Here is an 11,616-nt window from a genome sequence, read left to right on the forward strand (position 1 = left end):
GCAGTGTTAGGGGGTCCCGCCGGCGGGGGTCTGACTGGGGGCCAGGGAGGCTCCAGGCAATGAGACAGCGGAGGCACCACGTACACGCTCCAGGGTTTATACCGGGCTTTCTTGCGCTTTCTTTTTTGCCCCTTTCCCTTTCCTCGAATTGATTTTCTGGAAAATAAAAAAACAGAGACAGACAAAGAGAGAGCAAGGGGGAAGGGGAAAGGAAAAGAAGCAACGAGGAGGGCAGGGTTCAGGACACACTCCCTGGAACAAGCATCGGGAGGCCAGCGGGCTCCAGGAAAGGGCCTGCACACGCACACGCACACGCACACGCACGGCAAGGCTGGGGCAGCGGGCACTCAATGGCTCCTCCTTCTCCCTTCGGCTACCCTGGGGTGGCCAACCTGGCCTCCGGCAATGCTCTGCGTGGGGAGCAGAGGCTGGGTGGAGGACACAGGACCCAAAGGCCTGAGTGCTCGTGGCAGCTCCTGGTCCCAGGCAGGGGCAAAGCCCTGTGGGCAGCAACCCTGGACAAGTCTGACCCTGAAGGTCGGGGGAGGGGGTGCTATAAAAGGTAGGCCAGAGTTTGGAGAGACCTGACTTGATGGGGGTGGGGGTCGGGGCCCAGGCTGTGCTTTGGGCACCTTCTGCCTTCATTTCCAAGTGCAACAGCAAAGGGGTCCCTCAGGGGCCCTGCCTCTGCAGATCCCGGTGTGGGAGAGCAGCTACGCTGGGAGCTGGCACAGACCCAGGGGCGGCACATGAAAGGCGCCAGCCTGCCCAGCCATAACCTGGGCCGAGAGGCGGGGATCGGTGTCCTCAGAGCCCCAGGCAGGCAGTAGGGTGGGGTGGGAGTTAGGGAGGCATGGGAGGAGGGGCCTGGGCGTTACTTGGCAGGAGGTTCCCTCCCCAGCCTGTCAAAGCCTGCCACACCATCTCAGCTGACTCTCTTCCGAGCCCAGGCGAGCCCCCCGCTCTCCCTGGGGGCAATGCAGACATTTGGGAAACGGGCAAGGGGGGGCAGGCTGAAGCCTGTTCCCCTCAAGGGACCCAGCACTCTCCACACCTGCCAGGCCAGAGGATGCCCAGAATGTCTGCCACAGGGGAAGAAATGAGGGGACGGGACTGGGGAGAGGGGGAAGGGACTGAGGAGAGGGGCAACACTGCTCCCCTAGGAGAAAGCACTGGGAAGGAGGAAGGTCTACACACACAAATACACACTCTCTCTCTCTCTCTCTCTCTCTCTCTGAGACTACTCTCCCAAATCACTGCTCTGAGAGCCACAGCAGTCCTGGAAGTTGGGGACTTAGGGAAGAGGCAAGGGGTTGAGGCCTCGGAGCTTCTGGGTCCCCAGAGCTTTGGGGGCAGATGGGATGGTGAGGGAGGGGAGGGGAGGGAAGGACACAGGTGCTCTCTCTCATTCTCTTTCCCTGCAGGCTTGTCCCCTTCGCTCACCGGGTCTTGAAGGCTCACTGCCCCCAGACTATGCCCCCTGCTCCATCCTGACTCAACCCTCCACACGGAGCAACTAGAAGCCTCAGAAAATGACCAACAGTCAACTCATTTCTCCCTGGCCAGGGAGGGCTGAGTGGCTCAGTCCCGCCTCACTCCTACAGGAGGGCATCACCAAGAAAACCTCTCAGGCAGCCCCCAAGTCCAATCGCACCACCACAGCAACCACGGCGAGAGACCGTTTCCTCTGACACACAAAAGCTGGCCTCTCTGCCACCCCCTCCCTCTCCCTGCTGTGGGGGGACAGGAGATTAGAGCAAGCCGGGGAGCCGCTGTCCACACGCACCCCCCCGCACACCAAAACTTGTAAGTCCCGGCCAGGAATGACCTGGAGACCTGGAATGCGTGGTCTCCTTCCACAGGAAGCTCCAGGCTCCAGGCTGGGGTTTTGCCCCTAATCCTAGAGCCAGAATCCTCGGGTTTGCTCCAACCCCTACTGCCACCACAAGTCTTCGTGAGGCCAACTCCCTGACTCAGTGAAGATATGAGACCCCCCTGACAGAGGAAGCCAAGAGCCCCAAACCAAGATAACCGGCCAAGGAGAGGGAGAGGAGCTAAAGTCATGGCCACTTACTTTTCTTGCCTTGCTCTATCTTTCTTTGGTCTGCAGCGGGCAGAGAAAGAGAAAAGAACAAAACAGAAAGGGGTTCAGTTGGTGATGCTAACAACAAGAGCCTTAACGTACTATTTATGACATATCAATGCAGTTTTAATCCCTTTACGTAAAAGAACTCACTTAATCCTTCTAACAATGCCACGAGAGACATCCTATTATTGTGCCCATTTGACAGACGTAGAAGCTGAGGCACAGAGAAGTAAAATGAAAATGCCCAAGGTGCCACAGTTGCAAGGTAGAAATGGCTAACAAGTGAAACATGCTTAACCCTCCCGCCGTCTGCTGAACAAACGAATCCGAATCCGTGACTCCGTCCTCACCTGCATTCACATTTGCTGTGCTGTAGGAAGCTCATCTCCCCTATGTGCTGGCCTTGATGAGGTTTGATCCGCATAATCTAGAGGGAAAGGAAGCAGATTACAGAGGTTAGTGACCCAGCCAGCCATACCCAGATGGGACATCCTGTGGCTCTTGCCACTCAGCACCCAGGGGTTCTACAGAGCAGGGGTGGGGGGTAGAGGGAGGAGGCACCAGGGGCTCTACCAGAAAGAGCCTCAGGCCCACCCCAACTCCCCCGACCCTACTGACCTCAAGGAGCCCCTGGCTCTTCTTGAGGGCAGGCATGGTTGCACGGGTTGGCCAGGCTGGGAATTCAGGTCCTGGGTTCTTGCCTGTGCCCACCCCTCCCCTCCTGTTATCCCCTCTAGGCCTCACCTTGACCCCTAGTCGCTACCCAAGAGCCACCTTCCCGGGGGTCTCAGAGCTCCCTCCCACCCTGTCCAGGCTGAGATGTGCCCTGTCACCAGGCAGCACCAAACGACTACCTTCTAACACTCTCCATGCACCAGGCTCACCCAGCACCCCAAACAGAGCCCCCCAGGAGGAAGCGCCCTCTTCCTCCAAGAGAGGAAGAGAGGGGCTCCTGTCATAGGTGTCAGCCCCTCCTGAGCCCAGGGGCAAAGGTCAGGGAGGAGGAGGAGGCAGTAGGGACTTGTGGGAAATCCCAGACCATCCCAGAAATGCAGGGCATCTTTTTCTCCAAAGGGGGTAAGACTCCCCACACTGCCTCCTGACTGACTCAGGGGCAGGAGCTGAGCAAGGCAAGTCTGGCTCTTCCTCTCAAGAGTTGCCCAGGAAAGGGCCGGGGAGCACCTGTTCCCAAAGTCTAACCCCGCTCCCGCCCCCCGCACCCCCCACTCCCCACAGATGCCCACCTGCATGGTGATGTTGAACTCCTCGGTGGGCACGCACTCCAGGCCCTCGTCATTACAACAGCCCCCACACCGCATCAGGGGCACGCAGGATGGCTTGAAGATGTACTCGATCTCGTCAGGATACTCCTGGAAGATGTCCACCAGGGTCTCAATGGGACGGCAGTAGCTGCGCTGGTACACGTCCATGAACTTCACCACTGCAGGGGATGGAGTGACACATGAGCCCAGCCGGTCACACAAGAGATGGCCGGCCCCCATCTCCACCGAGCTTTATAGGGCAACCCCTCAGGGTTCCTGTGAGAGGTATCCCCTACTGGGCCAATCCTTCCCAAACTCTAGCTTAAGTCCCTCCAGCTGTGGTTGACATCCTTCCCTAAGCTTTGCACCATGGGCACTGATGGAAGGTCTGGTTTTATTCCAAAGATCACACGAGGCTGTCGGGTTCTGAGGGAGATGGTCTGCTACATCTGACCCCACCACCTCGCCATGACCGCTGAGCCAACTCCTGGGTCAACCTTGATACCAGGGCACAGTTTGAAGATGAGTATACTTGTCGGGGGGGGTGGGGTGGTGGTGATCTGTTTCCCATGAAAGGAGGAAGAGCCAGCTTGGCAAACCTACTCTGCATTTCCCTACAACCTCCGTCACACCATCCACCATACCAACAACCATTGGATGAGGACTTATTATATGCTGGGCATTGTGCACCATCATCCATGGTTTCTATGGCCAATAATTCTCCCACGTGACACTGTGAGGTTCCACTAGGAACCCCATTTTACAAAGTGGGAACTGGAGGTTCAGAGAGGCTGAGGAACTTGCCCCGGGCCCACACCTCCAATCTGCTCTGACATCAAAGCCTTCCCAAGGCAAATCATGTAGAAGCATGTGGGAGGGGGGGGCACACTGCCACCTGCCAGACCCCTCCCCAGACAAGGGCTGGGGAGGCGCCAGGCCTGCCTGGAATCAGCAGGTGGCAGTGGGTGGGCACACTATGCAGGCCCTGCCAGCCACCGATAACCCCGCCCAAGAGGGCAAACTGCTTGCATCATGGAAAAAACGGTGCCGCCACCGCAGCCATGGAGCACTTCTAGAAGCTGATCTGGAGGGAGGGCAGGGTAAAGACGGCTTCCCAGGCTGGCCGTGGAGCCCGAGGTGCACTGGAGCATGAAGGGGTAATTCTAGGCCACGGGGGCGGGGCCCTTGAGAACAGACACACTCAGGACCTGGAATGATGACTCCAACTCGTGGCCCAGCCTGCCACTCTCCATCTCACGCCCCCCCGCCCCCGCCCCACTACCACAAAGTAATGCTCTCCCTGAAATGTCTCTCCCCTCGCAGGAGGAAGAAGGGGCATCCAGCCCGTGAAGAGGTCTGGGCTCTGTTCATGACTCGGTGTGACCTTGGGCCGGTCCCTCCCCTCTCTGGGCCTCAGATTGCACATCTGTATGAGTGGTTGGGTGGATTTCTAAAGACACTGAAACTGAGACTGAAATGTGGGGTTTTGGTCTCCCGTTTCCGGCCCCCAAACAAGCGCTCTTTCTCAGCCCAGGTAACACAAGGTTTGGAACCTCACCCAAGCATCTGAAGTGCAACCCCCTAGCCTGCCTCTCCCCAGAGACTGTGGCTGAGGTCCTCTTCCCTCCGGACGGTAAAGGAAGATGAGCCTGGGGGTATCTATACACTAAGTGGGCTGAGGAGAATTTGGAGAGCTGAGGGGAAGGGAGGGGAAGGCCATAGGTGTGAAAACAGCAAGGGAACGGGGGGGGGGGGGGGGGCTCCCAACCAGTCCCTGGCCTTGTCTGAGATCTACTTCCCCTATGCAGACAACAGGCACAGAATTCTCCTCCACCCTCAAAAGGGTTAAGGTAAAGCACCGTCAGAGCATAGGTGAGAGCAGAGATCTGAAGAAGCCCTTTTCTTTTTTTTTTTTTTTTAAAGATTTTATTTATTTATTTGCAAGAGAGAGAATGAGAGACAGAGAGCACGAGAGGGAGGAGGGTCAGAGGGAGAAGCAGACTCCCCGCTGAGCAGGGAGCCCGATGCGGGACTCGATCCAGGGACTCCAGGATCATGACCTGAGCCGAAGGCAGTCGCTTAACCGACTGAGCCACCCAGGCGCCCTGAAGAAGCCCTTTTCTAAGCCAAGTCTATCTCGAAGAAGATGACTTATCAAGAATTCTTGACCTGACACTTTGTCATGGTTGGGGACAGAGGTGGCCCAGGCTTTGGGGCCACAAGGCCCCAACCAGGACAGGAAAGCAGGAAGGTCTGGTCTGGGCCACTGGCAGTTGGTAGCTGAGGGTATAAAGACCCAGACTAGAAATTCCTTGGAAAAGCTCCCTGGAATCCCCAAGGGCCGCAGGAGGGAGGTCGAGGGGGGCAACTTCACCCATACCCCTCATACTCTAGCCACTGCCCCCAAGGAAAGCTGGCCTGCTTTTGCCCAGGCCACCGGACATACATCGACTCCCACAACAAGCTTTCTTGCTTTTCCTTGTTTCTTGAAGACAATCTTGTCCCCAGCAAACAAAGATCATTTGTTTTGCCTCTCCCAGACCACAGAGACCACCGGGAGGCTGATGGGGGGGTGGGTGCACACTGGGACCCAGGAGCCTCTGAGCGGCACAGGCTGTGGGGTGGCTGGGAAGCCAGGCCCTGGCCAAGGAAAGAGCTCCTGAGTGAAGAGGGAGGCAGAACGGGCTGGGCATCACCACTGGCCCAGGGAGTGCAAACACCACCCCTGGCCACCACCCTGGGTCACAGTGGGTTGAGGTCTGAAGACCCCAGGGCCTTCCTTACTCAGCGGTGGGGCGCTGGGGGAGTGGCATCGGGCACTCCTCCCCCAAGGCTGGAGTAGAGGCCACATTGGGGGCCGGGGGGCAGGGCTTCCCTAGAGAAATGGGAGGATCCCTACTCCAAACCACAGAGGAACAAAAGGCAGGCTGACTCTGAGTTGGGCAGGGGGCGGGGCACCTGGGAGCTACAGCCAGCCCTCTGCTGGCCTAGGAGGGAAGTTCACAGCACCCAAACCTATCCTACCCGGAGGGCAGAGGGAGACTGCAGGGCCTTCTCCCCAGCCCCAAAGGAATACAGGCTGTGGGGAGGGGGGGGCTCAGGAGGTTGGGCCCTCTGCACCTCCAGCCCACGCACAACCAGTTTGCTGAACAGCCAGGGGCACATACCCCTCCACACAGAGCCCACAGGGGTGACACGGCTGGGCTGAATGTGACACAGACTATCCATCCTCCCCTGGGGGCAGGTGGGACAAGGGACACCTCCCTCGACAACTGGGATCTTTGAACACTGTCTTTCCTGGCCTGTACTCACGGCCCCCTCTCCAAATAAAATTTTACTGGAAAGAGCAGAAGGAAAAAGCAACAAGTTCTATTTCTAGCAGAGGCCTGAGTAGCAAAGAGAGACCTCCAGAATGGTGACTCTCATGGTGCTCCCCTCTTCCCTTCTTGATTCCCCATTCCTGCACCCCTTCCCCCCTCCCCCACCACCACAGACCTGCAAGAAAGGAATCGGAGCCTCCCCACCCATCCCCTGGGGAGACAGGATACCCATCCAAGGGCCAGAGGGACTCACCTTCGTGGGGTTTGTGCTCTCCTTCTGCCATGGGTGCAGCCTGGGACCACTGAGGACAAAACAAAGAGCAAGGCACAGGCATGAGCAGGGATGCAGAGGCCCAGCCACCCGCCCAGCCGGCAGCCTCTGGCTTCTCTGAGGCTTCTGAGTGGAACAAGGCACCTGCCCGGCTCCGCACAGCAGAGAGCATGCCCACAGCCCCTGTGCTGCTCCAATTGTGAAGGAAGAGAAAGACTGACCAGATATTGCAGGGGCTGGGGGGGGTGGGGGTGGAGAACTGAAAACACAGGAGGAAAATACCAGAACGCTGTGCTGTCCGGGTCCCCGCCCCTTCCCCACATTTCCCTCCCCACCCCTCACTGGCCCATTGTTGAGTTCAGGGAATTTTCTCAGCCCCCCGACTCCCTGGTCCAAAGCCATGGGTAAGTAGTAAGGTCAAATAGGAGGACAAATTTGGACTGGGGCAGGAAGGAAGGACTGGGGGCGAGAAAAACAACATGGTGACCTTCTCCTGCTGACATGACAAATACCAGGGTGAGCTGGTGCTGGGGAAGGAGGAGGGTGCAGAGGAACGAAGGGCGCCAACCACCCTCCCCCTTCCAAACTCCTCTGTTCCTGGGAATATTCAGCAAACCCACAGGTTGCCTAGAAGGGAAAACCAAGGAGGAAACCCTGGGGGGAGGGGAGAGCCCCATTTCTCCCAGCACACAGACCCTTCCGGGGACCTGAATGTATCTCCAAAGCCCAGAGCCTCACACTCGCACCTTGTTCGCTAGTTTCTTCTCCCTCCTGGACTGAGGGGGGTCCCAAGTCCCTCTCACCTAGCTGGGCACTTTTCCTCAAATGCAACCAGGAAAGCCTTTATGCCTTAGCACTGCCCAGCCCCTAGGGGGCCCCCTGCACTAGCCAGGCCTGAGGCCCCCCCCTATGCCTCGCCATCCCTCCCCACCCCCACCAGATCATTCCTCCCCTCCCCAGAAGCTGTGAAGGTCAACATGCCCAACCATGTGGACCTGACAGCTCCAAGCAGGCAAAGGCTTCTCCCAGCCTTCGGTTCTCACCAGCTGCCCACCCCACCTGCCCTTCCTTGCGGGCACATCCTAAGCAGCAGAGCTGTGGAACTGCAGACCCCACTGACAAAGTCTGTCTGTCTCCTTCCCACACACCCCCAATGCACCCCGGATCCCCGAGCCTTGCCCCTAGGGCCAAGGTCAGATAACAGTTTCCAGGATCCCAGCTGGGCAGCCTCTCACAGCAGCAACCTCAGGGACCCTCCAGGGTCTCCACCTTAGCCCCTGGCCCATCTCCATGATACCCCCTGGCTTCCTTCTGCCAACGTTCTCCCTATGCCCTCCACTTCTCCTGGGCCCCAACAAGGAAGGGGGGACAGAAATTTAACCCCCTCCAAGGCCAGGGGGCACTGGGAGGGGCTGTTCTGGGCAGGGAGGGGCCAGGTGCCCTTCTCTGGGGGCCTCTGAAGGTCACGCTGTGGCCAGGCAGCCACTCCTCCCCCCCCCCCGCCTTGGAGGCCTGGAGCCAAGGCCTTTGTGCCAGGGTCTAAGGCACCCAGAGTGGCAGCAGGGACCCCAGCCCATTTTTTCCTTCTGCCTCTCTCCAAGGGGAGACTCTGGCTGAGGGAAGGTGTAAGGGAAGAGTGTAAAGGGCCCTTAGATGGCTTTGAGAAGCAAGTCGGGTGGGCAAGTTTTAGAGTTTCAAAAAACCACCTGCTCCTGCTCCAACACCCCCTTTCACCAGGACAAAGTGTGTTTGCAAGGCTGGCAGGAGCTCCCTCCAAAGGTGGGGGTGGGGGGAGCTGGTCCCACAATGCAGACGTCACAGCAAATTTTAAGCCATTTTTCCAAAAAGTATAAAGTGGGGTAATGACACTCTTCATTCCTCCCTTAGCCCACCCCCATAAAAACTAAAGCACAGCTCGGAAGTGTGGGGGAGGGGAGCAAAGCAGACTGTCACCAAGTGGGGACTTTAGGTAGTCTGACAAAGCACCAGAGTGGGCCTCTGCACCCTGACCTCTGACAGCGATCATCCTTTCCCTGGCCTCTGGGGTCGGAGAGGGGTTACACGGGTCTTCTCAGCAGAAGGGGAGCAAAAAATAGAAAGGTGGCAGGGGCTTCTCTCCACGTCAGGGAGAAATGGAGAAGGGGCATCAAGAAATCCCTCCTAGCACAGGAAGGGGCTAGGGGCTGGGGACAGTGGGGAGAGGTGTGGGGTGGTTCTCCGGGTCCTCCGGTTAGGGATACCTCGAGAGGTCACCTTCCCGCGGAGGGCCGGCGGGGGGAGGGGCGCTGCTCGCCGCCCGGGGCTCCCCGCTCGGGGCCGCCGAGGCTCCGGGAACACGCGGCCGGCCAGGCCCGGGCTGATGTAATCGGCTCCGCGCCGCGCGCGCCCGGCCGGGCGGGGGAGGGCGGGCACCGAGCGGGACGCGAGCGGGGACGGGCGGGGGTGCCTCCGCGCAGGTGGCCCGGCGGAGACCAGGGGTCCCCTCGGCAATCCACCCCGAAACTTTTCTCAAACTCGTGGCGAAGGCCTAAGAGATCGAGCGGCAGTGACAGCAAGCCCCCTCTCTCGCGCCCGCGCCCTGCCCCCTCCACGCTCTCTGCCCTCCCTCGGTCCAAGGTCCGGGCACCCCCCTGCCCACTGGGCTCCGGCTCCCGCCCCCGCTGCCCGGACTTCCAGTTCGTCCGGGACCAGCGGCCAGGAGCAAACTTCAGCCGCCCGCGGCAGCGCAAGCCCAGCCCCCTCGGCCTCCTCCTCCGGCTCCCGCCCTCCGCTGGTCGGCCCAGATCGTACGTGCGGTGACTCTGGTGGGTGGGCAGGGCCCGCGTGGGCGGTGAGATTCTATCCCGGTGCCCTCCCACCTAGCGCGCGCCCCCTCCCCCTACATGTACAAGGATCGAGGGGGAAGCCGCGCGCCCGGTGCCCAAGGACCCGCGTGGGGTACGGAGCCCCCACGCGCGCGCTCGCACGCACGTCCCCAGCCGGGAGAGGCGCTCGCAGCGGCCGCGACGCCTGGTGGGCACGGCCGCTTACCTTGGCATGGTGGAGGTAGAGCAGCAAGGCAAGGCTCCAATGCACCCAAGAGAGCAGAAAGTTCATGGTTTCGGAGGCCCGGCCGGAGCCGGCGCGGCTCGCGCTCCCTCTCCGGCTCGGGCTGCGGGGCGGCCCGCTCTCTTCGGCGCCTAGGCGGTCTCCTCTTCCTCCCCGAGCGGAGGCCCGGGCCAGGGCCTGGGGCGCGCGCGCGGCTGGAGCACTGTCTGCGCACACAGCCGCCTCACCCGTCCATGAGCCCGGCTTCCGAGCGCCGAGTCGCCACCGCGGCCCCCTCTCCTCTTCCTTCTCTTCTTCCTCCTCCCCCTCCTCCGACTGCGGCTCCTCCCGGCCCGAGCTAGCACTTCTCCCGGTTCCGCTCGGCTCGGCTGCCCCGGCGCGGACCACGGCTCCTCCGGAGCGGGAACAACCCAGAAGTTGGACGAAAAGTTTCACTGCAACGCCGCGAGCCCCGACCCCCTCCACCCCGCCTCCAGGCGCGGGCTCCGGCTCTTGCCCGCGGCTCGCCGCCGCGTCCACCCTCGGCCGCCGGCCGGGGAGGAGGTGGGAGCTGGGGCGGGGGGCGGTGTCTGTCTGTCTGTCCGTCAGCGCTGCTGGTCCGATGCGGGATCCCGAGGGGGAGGGCTCGCGCCGCGCTCTGGCGGTCACCCCCAAAAGCAGGTCACTCACTTTGCCCCTGTCCCTGTCGTTGCTCGCTCGCCCGCGCGCGCTCTCTGACCCCGTCTCTCTCTCTCTTCCTCGACTTCTCTCTGGAGCTCTTGCTACCTCTTTCTTCTCTCTGCTGGTTTCCAAAATCCGAAGTGATTTGGGGAAGTAAAGGAGCAATCTCCCCAAACAGTCGGCCCGATTTAAGCGGGGAGTGGAAAGTAAAAAATAAATTAAAACGAGAAAGAATGTGGATTTTAAAAATTGCTGAAGAAAAAAAGGAGGAGGGTAAACCCTGGATAAATGAATATCAAATTCCAGTGCGGAGACCCCTGGCTGGTGACCCCGCCGGTTCGTCCGCCTCGCCTCTGCGCCTCCCGACCCAGCGCCGCTGCCGCCGGTTCCACTCGCCCCCTGCACTGCGGCCTCCTCGCAGCCCGGCTGCCCCAAGCCTCTGCGCTCCTTACCACTAGCGGCCGCTTAAAATAGGGTAGGCCCCGCCCTTTGGCACGCCCTGGGGGCGGGGACAGGCCCACTGCGCCTCTCCGACTGCCCCGCACGCCCCTCGGGCCTTCCCCTGGGACGTGTAGCAAAGCCTGCCCCCCTCCCCAGTGAAGGGGGAGCTCGACCCCCACCTAGGTTCACAGCCTGAAAATTGCCCATCCGCCCCCACCTTTGCCCAGACACACACACGCCCGCGCGGTATTGGGGGGAAGGGTACAAGAAAGTGAGGTTATGTGCGGCCGGGGCTCGAGAGCTATTCCTTCTTTGCTGGGAATATTGGAGGGAGGGGGTGGTCTGGGCGTGCAGGGAGTCGGACAGGGACGGGTGTCGGGAGAAGGACATACAAATCTACTGGAATCCTGGCGTGACCCCTGGCCTTCTCCCCACTCCAGCACTCTCAGCCCGCCCCACACACACACACACTCACACTGACACACGCGTCCTCACTCACGCAGACGCTGCTCTTCCAAGTTCACCCAG

General features: G+C 60.4%; 1 protein-coding gene across 3 annotated transcripts in view; it reads right to left on the bottom strand.

Moving 5' to 3' along the window:
* The window catches only part of VEGFA (vascular endothelial growth factor A), a 14,948-nt gene extending 3,867 nt beyond the window's left edge, over positions 1-11,081 (bottom strand). The window contains exons 1-5 of one of the 3 annotated variants that reach the window (XM_044917659.1): positions 9,970-11,081; positions 6,922-6,970; positions 3,331-3,527; positions 2,437-2,513; positions 472-2,104 (exon numbers count right to left, since the gene is read on the bottom strand). In XM_044917659.1, coding sequence (XP_044773594.1) covers positions 2,071-2,104; positions 2,437-2,513; positions 3,331-3,527; positions 6,922-6,970; positions 9,970-10,035 — 423 coding nt within the window. In that variant the 5' untranslated portion in view covers positions 10,036-11,081 and the 3' untranslated portion in view covers positions 472-2,070. Of the gene's footprint in view, positions 1-471; positions 2,105-2,436; positions 2,514-3,330; positions 3,528-6,921; positions 7,036-9,969 lie in introns of those variants that run through there. The other 2 variants (XM_044917658.1, XM_044917660.1) reach the window with 2 other exon arrangements.
* Between the last annotated feature and the right edge of the window lie 535 nt (positions 11,082-11,616).

The sequence above is a fragment of the Neomonachus schauinslandi genome, chromosome 8 (assembly GCF_002201575.2).
Source record: "Neomonachus schauinslandi chromosome 8, ASM220157v2, whole genome shotgun sequence".
Lineage (NCBI taxonomy): Eukaryota > Metazoa > Chordata > Mammalia > Carnivora > Phocidae > Neomonachus > Neomonachus schauinslandi.